The sequence below is a fragment of the Ruditapes philippinarum genome, unplaced genomic scaffold, assembly GCF_026571515.1.
Source record: "Ruditapes philippinarum isolate M1 unplaced genomic scaffold, ASM2657151v2 ctg5599_1_1_1_1, whole genome shotgun sequence".
Taxonomy (NCBI): domain Eukaryota; kingdom Metazoa; phylum Mollusca; class Bivalvia; order Venerida; family Veneridae; genus Ruditapes; species Ruditapes philippinarum.
Window position 1 is genome coordinate 33968 of NW_026856940.1, and position 20549 is coordinate 54516.

General features: G+C 33.8%; 1 protein-coding gene across 1 annotated transcript in view; it reads left to right on the forward strand.

The window, feature by feature from the left end:
* The window catches only part of LOC132748201 (uncharacterized), a 36904-nt gene extending 16697 nt beyond the window's left edge, over positions 1 to 20207 (forward strand). The window contains 8 exon segments of the mRNA XM_060737762.1: positions 1395 to 1557; positions 3015 to 3156; positions 6308 to 8210; positions 8213 to 8660; positions 9184 to 9280; positions 11587 to 11675; positions 13229 to 13430; positions 19999 to 20207. Of these exon segments, the coding sequence (XP_060593745.1) occupies positions 1456 to 1557; positions 3015 to 3156; positions 6308 to 8210; positions 8213 to 8660; positions 9184 to 9280; positions 11587 to 11675; positions 13229 to 13430; positions 19999 to 20207 (3192 nt within the window). The 5' untranslated portion in view covers positions 1395 to 1455.
* The last annotated feature ends 342 nt before the right edge of the window (positions 20208 to 20549 follow it).

The window sequence follows — 20549 nt, forward strand, 5'->3', positions numbered from 1 at the left end:
ATTTAAATAGATTGATAAACGCATTTCACTTCATTATTGCTATTTTTTTCTTATTTATAAATACAGTAACTATTCTTGTAAAATGATGAAATGTCGAAATAAATTGGTCAAAGGACTATGGCTATCTGTTTGTTTTTAAGAAGGGAATTACACTATTTTCTTTACTATAAACATATAAAATTTTGCTGTATATAGCGTGCACATAACGGTTTTCCTTTCAGTTGAATACAAACTTGATAGTTATATCAAACACTTTACAGTGATGTTTGATATATCAAACACTTTTAAACCTCTCTGATTGGCCGAGAGGAAACAGCTGTGGTCTAATGAATAACAACCCTCCTTTATATCAGTTAATCTTAATTGCCATTACAAGATGTTAAAAACATATGACGCAGACAGTTTGCAATTGAAAGGGAATTGACCTGTAACTTTTGTTGTCCTTTTGTGTTCCATGGAAAAAATATATATTTCTGCCGATGGGGGACTAGGGATCAGGTTTGAGAGTTTGAGCAATCAGTGTTTGAGCAATTCATGGTAGAACAAAATACATGGATATTATATAGGGATTTTGTAAGGTTCGAGCGAAGGAAGGTCATTCAAACAATCCAAGTTTGAGAGAATAATGTTCAACTATAATAAGATAATTCATTAGTTTTATTAAAGATCTTGATCTATAAAAATGAACATTTAAATAACAGTAAGAATAAGACGCGAACATGAAATGCTCACACTATTCTAAAGGTGGGCCTTTTTATGTAAGGACCACCTAAAATTCAAATCCAGTGGTCTGGCTAGCCACCTGCTTTAAATGTTAAGAGTAGAGGCCTGCCTACTGCATGCAGTGTATAAAATGTTATATGAGATATTCTAAAAAATATGATATGGAAAAGAAAGAAGTGCATAGACAAGAGAGGTAACTCTGGAAATTTGAATTGTTGACAAGAAGAAGACTTATGTGGATAATCTTTTGAAGGTGTTAACTTGGAACTTTTTTCATCATTCAGACAAAATCATTTAAACATTGTGCAATCACACTGTCAATATTGGGTGAAAGCAATATGATGTAGAAGCATATGTTTTTCATGTCTGTCACTTCTGTACTCAGTATTTTTGTACCTTTGTAACCAAGCAGTTTCCTTTCTTAAGCATTACGAAATGTATATATTTGTGTTTACGCCATCCCACTTATTTACAACTTATTGAGATAATTACTCCCAAACTTTAATTACTTCACATCTTTTTCTTGACTTACATTTTATTCTTTTCTTTAATTACAAATTTTCAAAGACTACTGTCAAATTCTGAGGAAAGCTGTTGGACAGTTATTCTTATAAAAACCGAATTTGCCCATATTTACTTATATTAAAGCAATTGTTTACTTCTCACTTCAGTGAATATTGCTGTGTTATTTGGACAATGATGTAGAAGAAGCCGAGGATAAGATTGATGATAATGCCGCCAGGAGCTATACCATTCCCATTTGGTATTTGCCGTATTTGTAAAGACAAGGCAACAGGGGTTCACTATGGGGTTACCACATGTGAAGGTTGCAAGGTAGGGTTATTTTGTGAATACCATTATTATTTAATAATAATTTCATATTATTTTGTAATAGGTCACACATGATACATAAGTACCAGAGACTTTCCTTATTTTGGAAAGAATAAGGGAACAGAACAGAACAAATTGGAAAAAAAACCAGCATTCAGCAACTCATAATTAGCATTCATAATGTTAACTTCACCTGTATAGGCTGGTTGTTTTTGTAATTGAAGAATTTGGAGATATTTAATGCCTTTACTGACAATCTTTTTGTTATGTTTGTTTTTTTAAGCAGGTCTTCCATATTAACACTCTGGTTATTAGAAAGGGTCAAAATTGGCACGGCTCCAGGGTCATTGATTTTCCTTTAATGTACATGTATATAGTAAAAACTTAAAAAATCTTCTTGTTAAAATCCAAAAGAGGTATAGCTTAGATATTTGGCATGAAACATGTTCTAGTGTATGTCTATTGTCTACTATGTTTGTTGAAATAAAACCCCAAGGGTCAAAATTGGCTACACCCCAGGGGATCGAGGTCGACAGTAGGTCAAATGTTTGTTTTCCTTCTTTTTCCGTCATCATTTTATTAGCTCACCACTCACAGTGACAGGCTGAACTGTTTAATAAAATGGCTGCCAGAGCTAAAATTAGAAAACAACATCTAAACAACATCTCAGCCACTGGTTCAATTTTGAAATAATTTTACACAAAAATTTTCTTGGTGACAGTGTACAAAAATTGTTTAGATTAAACTGTCCCTTGTTTTCAAATTGTGCTTCTGGGGTGAAAAGGGGCTCTACTTTGACCTATTGACCTATTTCTTAGATGACGGATCCAGGGCCCTCTGGGCTCTCTTGTATTGGAAAAAATTCTGATTATTCTTGATTTGGAAATTCAATGTATATTGTTCAGCAAGGTGTTAGTGGAATGTTCATGATCATCACCAATACTTGTTAAGAGTAAAAGCTTGGTATTGAATACCAGGTAACCATGGTTATAAATTAGCTTATGAAGCATGGTCTTAATAATATATACATGTAGTTATCTTCTTTTCCACTGGGTACAGTCAAACCTGTGTAAAACCAAGCCCAGATCCCTTGTGGCTGAGGGGTTGCCTTTAATGGTTTAGGCAATTAAGAAATGCAGCACCACCATCTATTCCTGGGTGATAGCGAGAGGAAACTACATGGGTTCAAATAACTTGAGTCTATGTATCTCTAAACTCCAGCAAGTGAGCTGGTTTTGACCCCTGGTGTTGCTTTGTCATTTTAGCCAAAATTATGTGTTTGTGTGCTGTAAAACCAAAGAAACAAAACAAAATGTTAAGAATTTATTTTTTTGTGAGGATTTATTCTTTCAAATATATATATTTAATTGTCCGGCCCAATGAAGTTGATAAAACTTAATAGATATTAAGGTGGACAAGTTTATTAGCAATTTGAAGTCATTTCTTTAATTTTTACGCAGGGTTTTTTCAAGAGAAGTATTACCAGGGGAGATAAATATAAATGTTTCTTTGGTGGGGAATGTGACCTGACACCGAAAAACCGAAACCGCTGCAAATCATGTCGCTTCAGAAAATGCCTGGATGTTGGAATGTCTGTTGAAGGTAAGGATTAACAAAATAATGAAAGAAATTCTGTTTGATTTAAATTTACTACTTACTAAAAATGATACATGGGGTTGTAATGAATGCATGCATTTAGGCCACTCAATAAAGAGCCCCTCAGTAAATTAGTTGAAAAATGACAAAAAAACCCATTCATTGATGTTTAAAAGCGGTCCATTAGACATTATTGTTCAAAAATATGCAAAGCCCCTTTTCAGTTGCCTATTAAAAGACAAGGCTAGTGGTTCTCTCTGTTACTCTACTCTTACACTGAGACATAGAGAAGTCTACATTGTCGTATTATTAATATTACATGCATTATATGGGTATGTTATCTAAAATTTCAACTGTCAATATAATCTTTTTCAACTTTTTGAGTGCAAGACATAATAATGGCTGGCCACTTAAGTATTTACTACTGAGCTAGACAGGCTTTCATTTTAAAGAATTTTTTATTCCTTTACCTTTAATGGTTCATTCAGTATACAATAGGTCTGACTGCAACTTGAAAAATCCTTTACCATGTGGATAAAGTCAGTACTCAATATCTTTTGGATAAGCTTAGTATAATTATATCTTGCCTTGGAGTTAATACTAATTTTTCAAATTGAGTTTTACTTGAGGAGTGAATTTTAATTTTTGAAAATGAGCTATTCTTGGCTGACTATTGTCTGCTAAAGAGTAGTTGTTTGTCTGTCCATCTGTCTGGAATACTTCCAACAAATTTACTTAAAATAGAGCAAAGTTGAATCATTAATTATACATACTGATCCCGAGAAAACTTGATTTTCTGTTGGATTTTCTGTTGGATTTTCTGTTGGAATGGCCATAGCCCTTCAGAATGTTGCTGACAAACTTCTTACCTGTTCTTACAGATAGGGGACTTTTGTATTGCTTGCATTACTTTGATAATTGCTTGTTAACTTATTGGGTCAAAATTGCTTATTTAATGGAATGACTTGAAAACTATGAAAGGTTTCAATATAGGACGTGGAATACTTGATAATATTATGGCAAGGCGGTGTTGTTAAATGAGTACATTGACCTAAATTCAATGAATTTATGTATTATGCCACTTTTTCAAGCACACCATGAAATTAAATTTAGAAAGAAACAACTTTCTTTGAATATATGAGTAACTTTGTAAAAAATAAGAACTTTTACAACATAAAGTTCTGTTCTTTATTTAACCTAAATTAATTTATATTTAAGGGAAAGAAAGTAAATAAAATAAAAATGTTTAATGATAGTTCTCCTTTATAGAAGTTATAGGGTTATTTTATTGACTTTTCAAGTTTGTTAAAGTAAATACTGTACTTAAGAACATATTTTACAGTCATTGTTAACCTGGTGAAAATCAATAAAGAGAAATAGAATGTGTGATTTAAATTTGGAACAGACAACAGTTCATTGTAAATGATGGGGTAAATGATATAAGGCCTAAAATATAATATCTTTTGTTTCCCGTCCTGCTACCTACCTGCAAAATTACAGCTACCCAAAAAATAATATTGCGAACTAAAAATATTTTTTACTAAAATTGGATGTAGAGTGTGTCAATTAGAATAACATCACATAACATGATTTTTTCATCTAATGCAACAGGTTATTTGATGCTGTCCAAATACTTTAACATTCGCCATTATCTTTTAATTTCTAAATGGATTATCTTCATACTTGAACACAACAATCCTTTAGACAAGTTCTTCAAATAGACCAGACCGAGCTTGATCCCGACTGATAAATGACCCTGACCTTTATGGTCAAAATAATTAAGTTTGCTTTTGATTTTTGCTGTAATGGCAATAACTTTGTCATTTATGAATGAACTGTCTACAAATTGACCACAACAATCTTTTGGACAAGACCTTCAAGTAGAACTAAATTAACCAGTCAAATGAACTTGACCTTAAAGTTCCAAATTATTGAATTTTGCTCCGTGTTTTGCTATAACTGGTCGTAATTTTGTTATTTATAAATGGAATATCTTCATACTTGATTACAACTCTACCTTCATGTTAATGTATTAAAAAAGATCAGTCTCAATTTTACCTTTTTTGTTTACTTTTAAATTTGTATAATTCAGATGTTCAATAAAGATAAATAGGGTAAAATAATTTTTTTACCTACCTGGAATGTGAGAGCTAGGGATGAAAGAAAGATATTTTTAATACTGGCCTACATGTAGAGCATAGCCTGTATTGTACTGAAAGCTGGCCTGGCCATAGACAAGACAATGTCACACTTATGATTTAAAGTGTTAACAGAGATATTTTTGATTTGCTCATCATCAAAGAAAATTGATTTTTTTTTGTTGCTGAAAAGTTTAATGTGTTAAAATATGTTCTCTTCCCCCCCCCCCCCAAAAAAAATCCCCCCCCAAAAAAAAATAAATAAAAAAGTAAAAAATGAAACTCAAGATTCTCCTGTGAAATTTCAAAAAAGAAATTAGTGCTTAAAATAACTGAATATTATATTCTGATGACACAGTAATTATCACAGCTTTGGCAATTTGTTAAAGGAAATTATAGAAAATTGTTGATGTCTTAAAAATGTCAAATTAACAGACACTGATTTGTTAGTGAAATCCCAACACTTTTACACTACTTTCATGGGGGATTGGTTAAGGTTGTTGACTTGTTTGACTACTTGCCTCTCATTGCTGTAGGATTGAGCCATGCAAGCATCTTTGGATTTTGCATGTGAGAAAGCCATCCAGCTTTTGGAACATTGGTGGTTCTACTCAGGTGCCCGTTTGTGCCTGAAATAATGTACCAGTAAAGCTTGAAAGTCAGCATAATTATAATCAGTTTTGGTGCGACTGAAACCCAATAAAAAAAAATCAAGACTTGTTGATACCACTGATAGTTCTCTTAGAGTTAAGCTTGTAATGGGATCTAAGAGATCTTGCATTTTGCAAGCTCAACTGAACATTGATTTTCCTTTGTTTATCTTTTTTCATCTTTTCACAATCTGACATAGAAGCAAATAAAAAATGTCTCAGAAAGTAGGAATGATCATATGATTCAAATTATAGAAGAAACTTATACACAAAAGCTTCTTAAGTGTATACTACTTTAAAAATAATGATTCTACAAGTCATGTAATGAGGAATTATATACAGTTACTGCATTTGTTTTGTATTTTACAGCTGTCAGAATGGGACGTATACCAAAGGTAGAGAAGGAGAAAGCCTTGGAAGTTTTTCACCAGGGTGGATCAGATTTCAAAAATTTAGAGATTGAAGTGGAAATGACTGGCACAGGAACTTACGATTTTAAGATCAATCCAAAAGATGAGGGAAATAACTCCCCTCAGACTGGTTCACATGATCAGTCCACTCAGATGTTGCAACATGCAAAGGCAGATGTCCAGTCTGATAGTCCTGAGACTGTGCCAAGTGATTTTGAGATACAACAAGACACTGGTTTGATGGAAACTGAACAAATAATAAAGGGAAATTACCCTTACACATCAATGCAAATGTCTAGGAACTTGACTCACCCTTGTGTTACGGAAAATCCAGCTAGAGTTTCTGACGAATTTCCTCAGTACCTCAACAGTCAGACAATGCCAGACCAACTAAATTACCCCTCAGGTCAAAGGTTGTGTGATAAGTCATTAAGCATTAGTTCACAAGAGTTTGTTAATTCTACTAAAAGTCAACAGATAGGATTTTCCTCAGATAGTGGACATAATAGTGAGCAGTATGATTTCCTGTCTAGGTACAAGCAAGACAATTTTAAAGTGCCTTTTGATAGTTTTAATACATGTGAAGCCATGTATCCCAAGACAGGCAGAAATTTTGAACAATGGCAATGTAACAAAAATACATTAGCTAGTCATCATAGATATGATCTGAATTATGATTCAAATAGTAGGCATGCCCCTTGTGGTAATCCAGATTTTAGTTCTTTTCCTCATAGTGAAATTACAGGGCAGAAAATAAATGTAAGATCAGTGACACAGACTGGTACAGCTGTTGAATCACAGTTTGTTCCACATTTTAATACCATGAAACAACATTCTACAAATCCTTCTGTAAACCAGTCTAGACTTCATACAGACATGAGTCCCAGATTTCATTCAATATACAACAAAGAGCAATTTCAACAGTTTTTACACAAGAAAGATCCCAGCCTTCATATACCATCTGCTACTGTTAGTAAATCACCTCCTGAGTGCTGCTATGGTTTTACAGCAGGCAATTTGCCTTTAAATAATGATGTCAAATTAGATTATGAAATGACACCCATGAATAGAAATGCTGAAAGCTTATTATTAAAGATGGACCATGCAGTGCAACAGAGTCCTGTAAAATCAACTGATGCTGCACAAGGTTCATTTCAAAAGCTGCCTCATAAAAGACCTACAAATGACACTGACACGAATGCCCTCAAAGAATATCAGTCTGAAACATTGAAAACAGAAATAGATAACTATGCTGAGTCCATTGAAAATTTAAGATGCTCTTCACCTGGGAGTGTGTTAAGTCGTGAAGGAAGTAATTCTAGTCAACGAAGTGGTTATAGTACAGCTATCATTCAAATACTTTTAGATCAGTTGCTTGAAAGTGATCAGGTGGCAACATTTGCAAGAAGCCTTGAAAAGAAATTAGACACACCTCAGGCCGAAGTTGTGGAAAGGTTATTAAAACTTGTTAATGATGCATCTGAAAGATCCTCCAAACATTCTGGTGAAAGTGAAATATTGAGTAAATTACCTGAAGATAAATTAGAGAGTATGAATAGATTTTTGAAGGATTTGAACAATTCTTGTAATAAAAATGAAGCCCCATTACTTAAGAAAAAGCGCTGTGTTGAAGAAACAGAGTTAAAAGAATCATTTGAAAATTTGGATGTCGAAAAACCTGTTGAAATGTTCATGACATCTAAGGAATGGGATAAACCTGAACACATAACAAATAGAGAACCAAGTCCGTTAATGTTATACCAGTCTGGAACAAATCATGTAATTAATTCATCACAAGGAAGTTTATCCACTTCAAATGTTCGAATGAATTCACATGATAAATTTGTTCCTTCAGGCACTGAGTAATCCCATCTTTAGAGATCTCTTGTAACCATGACATTCATCCCGTTCAACTGCCAAAAGAGCCTGTGCCATCAAGTCAAATTCAACCTCAAAACATGGCAGCTAATCACAATTCTGCTTACTCCAACATTCGGCAAGGATTGAAGAATGAAATGGCTCCATACAATGGGCAGAATGAATCCACTTATAAGAAGCCAGTGTCTGTATCTAATCAAGGCTTGTGTGCAAGGACATTCATAAACACTGTCAAACAAATGGCATTGAATAATTCTTTAATATCTGACAGTGTTGTATCAAGCACAGTAAGTCAAGAAAACATAGAAGTCAAAGAAACAAAGAGTGATGAAGAGATTTTAGCGACAATAAATTGTATGAACTTGGCAATGAAAATATTAAACCGCTTCAAACCAGAACACAGAGAGAAAATCCGCCTCTTCAAACAAGGGCAGGTAAACTTGATTTATTTATTTAAACAATAATGAATTTTAGTATTTTTGGTATTAAAATACGAGTATTGTTTGTTTGTGTTGCGGGAATGTAATCGAAAAGCAGTTTGTGGCCCTCTTGTTAAGCTGAGCTTTGTTTGATATTTACTATACTCTGTCTCTGAGGGGAGTGGTGCCCAAGTGATTAAAGTTTCTGCCTCTGAACACAGGGATTATGGATTTGAGCCCTAATCGGGTCACCATCATGTTTCTTCATAAGACCAGTACTGGTTAGTTCCAGGAAGCGGACTTGAAAGTGATTGATATAAGTTGAAAGAACATGTTTCGCAATCAAGCTTAAATAAATATATTTAAACCAAACCAAGTCTGTCTCTGTTCAAAGAAGCTTTCAAAGTGCCTTTCCCTCTCATACCTTACTTTATCTCACTTTCCTTTGCCTTACCTCTCTTAACCCTACATTACCCTACCATATCCCCGCCTAGCCATACCCACTTACTAAAGGCATTGCTTCAATTATCTATTTCAGATTCACATACAGATATTAACTGACAGTGATGAACATTGTGCTGCAATTTATGAAAAATTGATGCAAGGAATATCTGGTCTAAATGAAAGAATTCTTGGTAATTTTTTGTTTGTTTTTAGTTTGACTATACTTAATAACTAGAGCATACTAGTACATGTGATATCCTGGCGGGATTTAAAAAATCCCATTATTTCGACACTGATCCCAATTCCCGATATTACTGCTTGAATTCCTGATATTTACAAAAAAAAAAAAATCAACATAAAAAAAATCAAACACAGCACCTGTATCTAAAATGTAAACTAGGCCTCCCGGCATTGATTGTTATCTGACTATCTGTCCATATCCTAAAATTATAGCGGATTAAATTTTGAGTCGCTAATTGACAGCAAGGTGACGTAATAAACAGTTCCATCACCCAAAGTTATTCCCATATGTTTAACTCAACACGTGTCGTGTGTCAGTCAATTGACCTCTTTTATAATTTGGCAGTAGGTATTACATGCTACGTCATCAAAACAACCCTGTTAATTTACATGTATGAATTTGGCTCAACCTTTGATTTTCTTTGATAAGTGCCGCACTGATAAAGATTAAAGGTGAGCAGAATCATTTAAAGTGGATCATTCAAAAACCTGTTTGAGATGCAGCAAAACCATGTCTAATTAACCTATTTTTAGTGAGTGGGTAATTTTTTTGTTTTGTTTAGGAATTACACAATTATTGAGGCAAAAATGTGGATTTAACGGAACGATTCTTGCATTTATTTTGAGTCTTCTATTTATGTAACGTTATTTAACTGTCAGAGTCTTATGTTCATGAATAGTTGTTGCACGTTTTCAAATAGCTTGTGATTTAAATTATTAGCCAATTATTGTATGACTGAAAAGACAGGTATAATTATTCAAACTGAAAATAATGAAATGTGAAAATATGACTGTTTTAGAAATAGCCTGTATGACTACACTTATTTATTTATCTATTTATTTATTTTTTGGTGAAATAAATTAATATTGATCAACAAAAAAATCATAAAAAGTATAATCATTTAATGATTTTGAGGGTAATATAGATTCTTTGAACCAAATGTGCCAAACACCCATTGAAATTCTAGTCAATAAAAAATTCCAGTTTTGAGCCTCAAAATCTAGCTGAAAATCCAGATTTGGCCCATTTCATTTGTCACATTCATGCTAGAGAGCTGTCATATAGTCACCCTGGCCTGTTTTCTCATTTTTTTTACACTATCTTAAAAAGTAGGTAGCATACCTAGAGGTGGTTGGTGTTAGTGTGCATATTTTCCTGTTATTCTTTTCTGATCAGGTTACTTGAGAATGTAAAAGTTGTGGTTTATGTAACTTGGTACAGACATTCCCCATTGACAGTGTATGCTCTATAAGCATTTTAAGGTTATTAGGTTAAAGGTCAATGTCCAGTGATGCTGTGTAAAATCCTTGTCCAGTCAAAAACTTATGTGATCAATAACTTGAGAATTATGAAGCTTAACTTTAAAGGGACATTGCCTGTGGCTAGTAGATGACTCCTATTAAGTTATACTTTTACTAAAACCCTTGTCCATGTAAGTCTAAGGTCTAATAAGGAAATTGCCTGTGATCAGTGGATTTTAGCAACTTTTGTTGATTTTTTTGGGCTTGACCAAAAAGATGTGATTTTCACTATATTTCTAATCAAGCAATCTGTGTTCGAGCATCAGAGGTAGAACAATTTATGTTATATCCTTCGTGCGGTCAACAATCTTTCCAGCATTTTTGTAGACAAAAACACCTCCAAGTATTGTCTTTCTGTCAAAATGGGTACTTAATGGGGGTCTTTCAACCACATGAAAATGTGATTAAGTTGGTGGTGTGAAACATGCATATGAGAGAACATGATTGCAGGAAGTGACATACCATGGTATTCAAGGTTACATTACATTTCTTGAATTTGTTTGACATAAATGCTTTTTCTTTGACTTCAAAGATGCTATTATCTATTTAATGTTGGAAAGTTAGGTATTTATTGGTCAGAATTAATTTAATTCCATCCATATGATTGTCTTGAAGTGCCTTTGGCGGCGTTTCATAGGAAGTCGTAAGTGTATCCTAAGTCATAGGACATACAACAAACTTTAGGACTTAAGTTAATACTGTTAAGAGCTATAACTTAGGAGTCATATGTTGGGACATTTTTTTTTTTTGAAACGCAAATTGTCTCAGTTTTGGTCCTAAGACTGATTTCAGATTTAGAACTATCAATGACACGTACTCCTGGTGCATACTGTTTGGATTTGATCATATTTTGGCAGAATTTTGTTGTTGTTTTTCTGCATACATAATATTGGCAGAAGACATGTTTTTGTGACAATAGACAGTCACTTGTATAAATGATTTTTTTTTATTTCAGGGTTTTGTGAAAGTGTTCCTGGTTTCCTTGATCTATGTAAAGAAGACAGAGAGAAACTTGTGAAACGATCATACTATGATATGTGGACTGTAAGATATAATTATCACCTTTATCTTGTTGTCATGACAATATAAATACTAGAAACAGATGACATCTGCATGGAGACAGTTGTCAAGTCTGTATAGTTGGTGCTTTCTAACCAGTTTTGTATTTTGATCTCTGAAATTTCTGAATGGTATAGATTTCTACAGAAAGGCAAATCCTTCGAATAAAAATAGATGATCAGTGTGATTTGCCAATAAAGTATTTACATTCAGTGCACTTTGTGTGACAGAAAGAACTGTGTTCTCGTTACTTTGTGATAAATGTGTCAGTTATAGAGGACAATATTGATGTAGATGACAGCTGAATCAAGGACTGGGTTTATAATTGTGACACTGGTAGATTATTTTGTCCTCTTGTATATTAAAGCATATATAGGACACTGACATGTTAACAAATGGCCTTTTAAAAACCAATAGGAAATAATTTTTAAGAAGCTGAAAAAAGCTGTTACCAGCACTAGTGTTCTACCTGTACCAGTGGCTTCATAATTTACACACTAATTAAAATACAAAATACATGATCTTGGCAAGTTACATAACTATAATAAATATAAATATAATAGATAAAAATATCTTCCATATCTGGTACCTTTAATGGTCCCCTAACTTTTATTGACAGATAGGAAGAACATAACTTAGTCTTCTACCTTTGGGTGGGGTAAGGGTTCAGTAGGGTCAAGGTAACCAGTGCTAGAATAGATATTTACACTTCTATGTATACAACTTTCCTTTTTAAATTGATGTCTTTCATATATTTGGTAGGAACATAACTGGTGTGGTTTTCTTTCTTTGAATGGAGTAAAGAGTCAATGTCAATTGTGTGAATAATAGATTTCTATAAATGCTTATACAGCCTTTATTTATTGACTGATATTTTATATACTTGGAAGGAACATACCATGGATGGGCAGCAGTTGTGTATACCAAACATGTTCTTGTTTTATCTATTAACATTTTTTGTGCATACATCTTCATATCTGATAAATCCTAAATATACTAAATTTGTGAAAAGGATTTTCCCTGCTTTTAATTTTAAACAGTCATTAGGGATTTCAATATCAAAATTGTGCTTTTACTATTATCTTGATACAGTCTGGCTGGGCTCTATACTGGTGGCACAGTCTAATCACTTTCGGTAAAGGGTTAACCACTGTTGAAACCTCAAACTTAACTAAAGTATTATTATTATGGGTCACTGACAAAGACACATAACTCTAGCATACATATTGTCTGATATTTTCAATTTTTTGTAAATTTAGGAAATCCTTGTGTGGTTTTAAAGTTACTATCAAGCACTGAGAGAAGTCAAATTTACTGTCTGTGAAATACATTGTTGGATACCCACGGCCGAGTCTTGAACAATACTAACATTAACATGTTAATCAACCGTCGGTATTAAACGATGGTGGAATAGCTCTTGTTAAAAAAAAACCCAAAAAACTTTTGAAAACAAATGTAGATATTTAAAGAAATATTCATACTATCTTTAGATTATTCATGCTTTCATTGAAATAAAAAAGGTTTTATTAACATTTCAGCTGTCATATGCAGAGTATTTTCAAAATGGACGAAGTTTCTGGATACTTCCTTCTGGGGAGATTTATTCTGCAGAGGCCATGAGGAAAATTCTCAATGATGAAATGGTTGACACTATCATGGTTTTTGCTGAGTCGTACAATAAACTAGAGGTCACAGATCTAGAGACAGCTTTGTTCTCAGCTGTTAGACTAACTACAACAAGTACGGTTCTTTTGTTTTCTTCTTCCTTGTGAGTTTAAAATCACACCAAATACTGTTATGGTCATGTGTCAACTTTGCAGCTCGAACTGGTAAAAGGAGGCCTAAATATACTTAATGTGGCTGTAGTTGTCACTTGAACTAGAAAATGCTAGGTTGGCCTAGTCTTTGGTGGCAGAATAATATTTCAGGGATTTTTTTGGCTTATTTTATAGTCGATATTCGGTCATATTCCCAATTGAAAATAGTACGTTATTTTCTCAATCCACATTAAAAAATTCCCAATTGAAAGTTACAAAATAAAAATATTGAATAACAAATTCTAGAATCTTTGAAAATGTAAGGGCCTCTTCACTGTTATGATGCTTAAATGTTTGAAGATGCCATCTTAGACATTGATTCTTTGCATTCATTTAATCTTTGCAAAATTTGATTTATGCATTTTTTCCTAATTTTTAACAAAACATCGCTGAAGTTCCCAATTCCATGGGTATGGGTCATGTTCCCAAAATCCTGGAAAAAATCCTGATAATTTCAAAAATCTTGTAAGAAACTATAATTGTATAGGCTTAATTAATTTAATTGTATAACTTTACTTATTTACTTAGTAGACTTCTACTAAGTTTGTACATAAAGTTAAGTTTATACAAATAATGCTTCTATGTTCAGAATTGGCTCAGTTGTAAGAAAGAGGTCACTTGCATTGCTCAGAATCTTATATTCTATTTTTGTCATATATATCTATTCACTGACCATTATTACAAAGTTTCACATAAATTCTTTACATGAAGCACTAAATTCAATGAGGTCAAGGATGTCCAAGGACAAAAAAACGATATATTCTTAAACTTACAGATTATTGATATACAGTTATACCTAATGGATACCTGTTATTTGGGGTTTGATATTATGATGGTCAAGGTCACTAACACTTCTAATAGATTATGCTACTTTTTGTGTCGCCTTGAAAAAGGCGACATATAGGGGTTACTTTTGTCGGCGGTGTCGGTGTCGTTATTGTCATCGGCGTCGTTGTCGGCATCGTTGTCGGCGTCGTTGTCGGCGTATCCTAAAGCTTGTCCGGAGCATAAGTCAGTCATTATAAGTCGGATTGACTTCAAACTTGGTATGCCTGCTTCTTATAATGACCCGAAGTGCAGTGCACAAGAACCGGTACTCTGCACTTCTTATTTTTTGAGTTATTGCCCTTTGTTTATTTTCATACTTTATTTTTGTCCAGGCCATTTCTCCTAAAGTATAAAAGCTATGGACTTGAAACTTCATAGGGTGATACATCTCATTAAGAAGAAGTGCAGTGCACAAGAACTGGTACTCTGCATTTCTTATTTTTAGCTCACCTGTCACAAAGTGACAGGGTGAGCTTTTGTGATTGCTTTTCGTCCGGCGTCCGTCCGTCCGTCCGTCGTCCGTAAACTTTTACTTTAAATGACATCTCCTCATAAACCACTAAGCCAATTTCATCCAAACTTCACAGGAATGTTCCTTTGGTGGTCACCTTTAAAAATTGTTCAAAGAATTTAATTCCATGCAGAACTCTGGTTGCCATGGCAACCGAAAGAAAAAACTTTAAATATCTTCTTTTAAAAAACCCTAAGAGCTAGAGCTTAGATATTTGGCATGAAACATCTTCTAGTAAGTGTCTACCAAGTTTGTTCAAATAAAAGCCCTGGGGTCAAAATTGGCCCCGCCCCAGGGGGTCATTGATTTTCCCTATATGCATATAGTAAAAACTTAAAAAATCTTCTTTTAAAGAACCCAAAGAGCTAGAGCTAAGATATTTAGCATGAAACATGTTCTAGCAACCGAAAGAAAAAACTTTAAATATCTTCTTTTAAAAAACCCTAAGAGCTAGAGCTTAGATATTTGGCATGAAACATCTTCTAGTAAGTGTCTACCAAGTTTGTTCAAATAAAAGCCCTGGGGTCAAAATTGGCCCCGCCCCAGGGGGTCATTGATTTTCCCTATATGCATATAGTAAAAACTTAAAAAATCTTCTTTTAAAGAACCCAAAGAGCTAGAGCTAAGATATTTAGCATGAAACATGTTCTAATGAGTGTCTACCAAGTTTGTTCAAATAAAAGCCCTGGGGTCAAAATTGGCCCCGCCCCAGGGGGTCATTGATTTTCCCTATATGCATTTAGTAAAAACTTAAAAAATCTTCTTTTAAAGAACTCAAAGAGCTAGAGCTAAGATATTTAGCATCAAACATGTTCTAATAGGTGTCTACCAAGATTGTTCAAATAAAAGCCCTGGGGTCAAAATTGGCCCGGCCCCGGGGGTCATTGATTTTCCTTATATGTGTATAGCAAAAGCTTAAAAAATCTTCTTTGAAAAAACCCAAATAGCTAGAGTTTAGATATTAAGCATGAAACATCTTCTAGTGAGTGTCTACAAAGTTTGTTCAAATAAAAGACCTGGGGTCAAAATTGGCCCCGCCCCGGGGGTCATTGATTTTTCTTATATGTGTATAGCAAAAACTTAAAATCTTCTTTGAAAAAACCCAAATAGCTAGAGTTTAGATATTAAGCATGAAACATCTTCTAGTAAGTGTCTACAAAGTTTGTTCAAATAAAAGCCCTGGGGTCAAAACTGGCCCCGCCCCAGGGGTGTCATTGTTTTTAACTATTTGTGTATAGTAAAAACTGAAAAAAATCTTCTTTTAAAAAGCCCAATTGAGCTAGAGCTTAGATGTTTACCATGAAACATCTTCTTATGGGTGTCTACCAAGTTTGTCAAATAAAAGCCCTGGGGTCAAAATTGGCCCCGCCCCAGGGGTCATTGATTTTCCATATATGCATATAGTAACAACTTAAAAAATCTTCTTTTAAAGAACTCAAAGAGCTAGAGCTAAGATATTTAGCATCAAACATGTTCTAATAGGTGTCTACCAAGTTTGTTCAAATAAAAGCCCTGGGGTCAAAATTGGCCCCGCCTCGGGGGTCATTGATTTTCCTTATATGTGTATAGCAAAAACTTAAAAAATCGTCTTTGAAAAAACCCAAATAGCTAGAGTTTAGATATTAAGCAGATATTAAGCATGAAACATCTTCTAGTGAGTGTCTACAAAGTTCGTTCAAATAAAAGCCCTGGGGTCAAAATTGGCCCCGCCCCGGGGGTCATTGATTTTCCTTATATGTGTATAGCAAAAACTTCTTTGAAAAACCCAAATAGCTAGAGTTTAGATATTAAGCATGAAACTTCTTCTATTAAGTGTCTACAAAGTTTGTTCAAATAAAAGCCCTGGGGTCAAAACTGGTCCCGCCCCAGGGGTGTCATTGTATTTAACTATATGTGTATAGTAAAAACTTTAAAAAATCTTCTTTTAAAGAACCCAATGAGCTAGAGCTTAGATGTTCAGCATGAAACATCTTCTTATGGGTGTCTACCAAGTTTTGGATTAAAATTGGCCCTGCCGGGGGGTGGGGGTGGTAAGGTCATTGTTTTTCATTATATGTGTGTAGTAAAAACTTAACATCATGAAACATCTTCTAATGGGTGTCTTCCAAGTTTGTTCAAATAAAAGCCCTTGGGTTTAAACTGGCCCCGCACCAGGGGCCTATATACAGGTGAGCGACCTCAGGGTCATCATGGCCCTCTTGTTTGAGTTATTGCCCTTTGTTAATTTTCATACTTTATTTTTGTCAAGGCCATTTCTCCTAAAGTATAAAAGCTATGGACATAAAACTTCATAGGATGATAGATCTCAAAAAGAAGAAGTGCAGTGCTCAAGAACTGGTACTCTGCATTTCTTACTTTTTGAGTTATTGCCCTTTGTTAATTTTCATACTTTATTTTTGTCCAGGCCATTTCTCCTAAAGTATAAAAGCTATGGACTTGAAACTTCATAGGATGATAGATCTCATTAAGAAGAAGTGCAGTGCACAAGAACTGGTACTCTGCATTTCTTATTTTTTGAGTTATTGCCCTTTGTTAATTTTCATACTTTATTTTTGTCCAGGCCATTTCTCCTAAAGTATAAAAGCTATGGACATAAAACTTCATAGGATGATAGATCTCATTAAGAAGAATTGCAGTGCCCAAGAACTGGTACTCTGCATTTCTTATTTTTTGAGTTATTGCCCTTTGTTAATTTTCATACTTTATTTTTGTCCAGGCCATTTCTCATAAATTATAAAAGCTTTAGACTTGAAACTTAATAGGATGATAGATCTTATTGATAAGAAGTGCAGTGCACAGAAACTGCTGATCTGCATTTCTTATTTTTTGAGTTATTGCCCTTTGTTGATTTTCAAATTTCATTTTTGTCCTGGCCATTTCTCTTAAACTATATTGTTCACAAGGCGACACATCCGACTCGCAGAGTTCTAGTTTATACCTTAGAAGGGGTTTGAGGTAACTAGTGTCAAGGTTAATGTCACTCAGTCTGGAAATCGATTCATTTACTTTATGCCGTACCTTTGCTAGAACTTTCCAAAGCTTCATCATGGATGAAAGTAAAGAATAGTTTGAAGCCACCCATGCAATAAATTGAATTTATTTTATACTTGTTTATAACTTTCTACATTAACAGCTTATATCACATACACAAATATGACTTGAAAGAGAGAAAATATGACCTGACAGAGAAAAAATATGACCTAACAGAGCAAATATGACCTGATAGAGAAAATATGACTCAATCAAACCGAGTCTGCAGTTCTCTTTTAATTTTGTTGTGATTAATGCTTCCGAGGGATCACTTTGTTTCCAGATTTTTGACAGAGAAAAAATCTGACCTAACAGAGAAAATCTGACCTGACAGAGGGAAAATGTGACCTGACAGAGAAATTTGACCTGATAGAGAAAATATGACCTGACAGAGAGAATATGACCTGACAGAATAAATGTGACCTGACAGAGAAATTATGACCTTACAAAGAGAAAATATGACCTGACAGAGAGAAAATATAACCTGACAGAGAAAATTTGACCTGACAGAGAGAAAATATAACCTGACAGAGAAATATGACTTGACAGAGAAAATATGACCTGGCAGAATAAATGTGACCTGGCAGAATAAATGTGACCTGACAGAGAAATTATGACCTGACAGAGAGAAAATATGACCTGACAGAGAGAAAATATAACCTGACAGAGAAATTTGACCTGACAGAGAGAAAATATGACCTTTTAGAGAGAAAATATAACCTTACACTGACAGAGAGAAAATATGACCTTATCGAGATATTATGACCTGGCAGAGAGAAAATGTGACCTGACAGAAAAACTTTATAACCTGACAGAGAAAATATGACCTGACAGAGAAAATAGGACCTGACAGAGAGAAAATATGTATTGTGTAAGAGTATGTTAGGACTGATATTATTCATATGCAGACATGATGACATTATGTGTTAAAGTGGTTAAGTTACGGCGGAATTACTGGCAAATTTCACGAATTGATGAAAATCGCTAAAATTTCCTCTAGCTTAAATATCAACCAACCTGTCATCAACCTCTGCATGATTCGCTTATATTTCCCCAAGGGAAATGTCTTGAATTTTAAATTAAATTTTGCTAACTTTCGACACTGTACTGTTTTGTTTTATACTGTATTGTTCTAAAACAATGAGGTATATAAATGTAATAAATTGGTAATTGTGAGATTTACATCATCTAGTATTTATATATACATGTATATTTTATAGAATTTACTACAATAGGTCACACTTTTTAGCATCTGAACCTTGTGGCATTATATTGATGCAAAATTCACTCAAGTCAAAAACAGGTTGATAATCAATATAATCCTGTAATAACCCTTCATAATGAACAACCTCCTTATTTTTATAAAAGCATTAATATTTTGATAAGAATTAGTTTCTACTTTTTATAGCTTTTTCCTCTTCTTTGAGCTTTTTAACTATTTAGTTGTATAAATGTTTCTATATTTTTTAGCTCACCTGTCACAAAGTGACATGGTGAGATTTTGTGATCGCTTTTCGTCCAGCGTCCCTCCAGCGTCTGTCCGTCCATAAACTTTATCTTTACAACATCTCCTCATAAATTGCTAAGCCAATGTCATCCAAACTTCACAGGACTTTGGTAGTCAACTTTAAAAATTGTTCAAAGAATTTAATTCCAAGCAGAACTCTGGTTGCCATGGCAACCAAAAGAAAAAACTTAAAATATCTTCTTTTAGAAAACCGAAAGAGCTAGAGCTTAAATATTTGACATGAAACATCATCTAATCAGTGTCTACCATGTTTGTTCAAATAAATACCCTGGGGAAAATTGGCCCTGCCCCGGGGGGTCATTGATTTTCCTTATATGTATAAAATAAAAACTTAAAAAACCTTCTTTTAAAAAAGCCAAATAGCTACAGCTAAGATATTAAGCATGAAACATCCTCTAGGGGGTGTCTACAAAGTTTGTTCAAATAAAAGCCTTAGGGTCAAAATTGGCCTTGGCCCAGGGGATTATATACAGGTGAGCGATTTTAGGGCCATCATGGCCTTCTTGTTTATTTTTCTAGCTAGAAAACTCATTATGCAGCTGTTAAGTATTTAGTTTCTAATAAATGTTACTATATTGTTATATATTTTTCTAGCTGGTTTAGAGATAGAAGATAAGGATAAAGTTAATCAACTTTACTCGCATTTACTGGATACTCTTGCATTTGAAATGAAGAGAAATCATCCCAGTAATCACATGCTGTTGCTGATAGATATGTTCAAACTTGTACCATTGATAGAATCAATCAATAGGATTCAAAGCGAAATAATTGCAAATTTCTCCGTGAAGAGATTCAGTAAGTAGTAGTTATTTTACTTATCTGTAAGAATGATTACTAATTGTATGTCAGTAAAACTTGTGTTGTAAAGATAGGTCAAGGGAAAATGGAATGAAATGATTGAATGCTGGTCAGTTATGACGGACTCTCTTTAAGTGGTTTTTGGGTAGACTTACCTGTATGATTTAAGGTCCTAATTTAATGATATTTAGGGTTGAAATTCAGCTATTCAATACACTTTTTACCCTTTTTCTGAAAAAACAAAAACAAAAAAATCACAAATTAAAAAGAAAATTTTCCACCTACCTGAGGGATCTTGACAATATTATATTGAAATTTACTTTAATTTTGCAAAATGCTATGTCTAA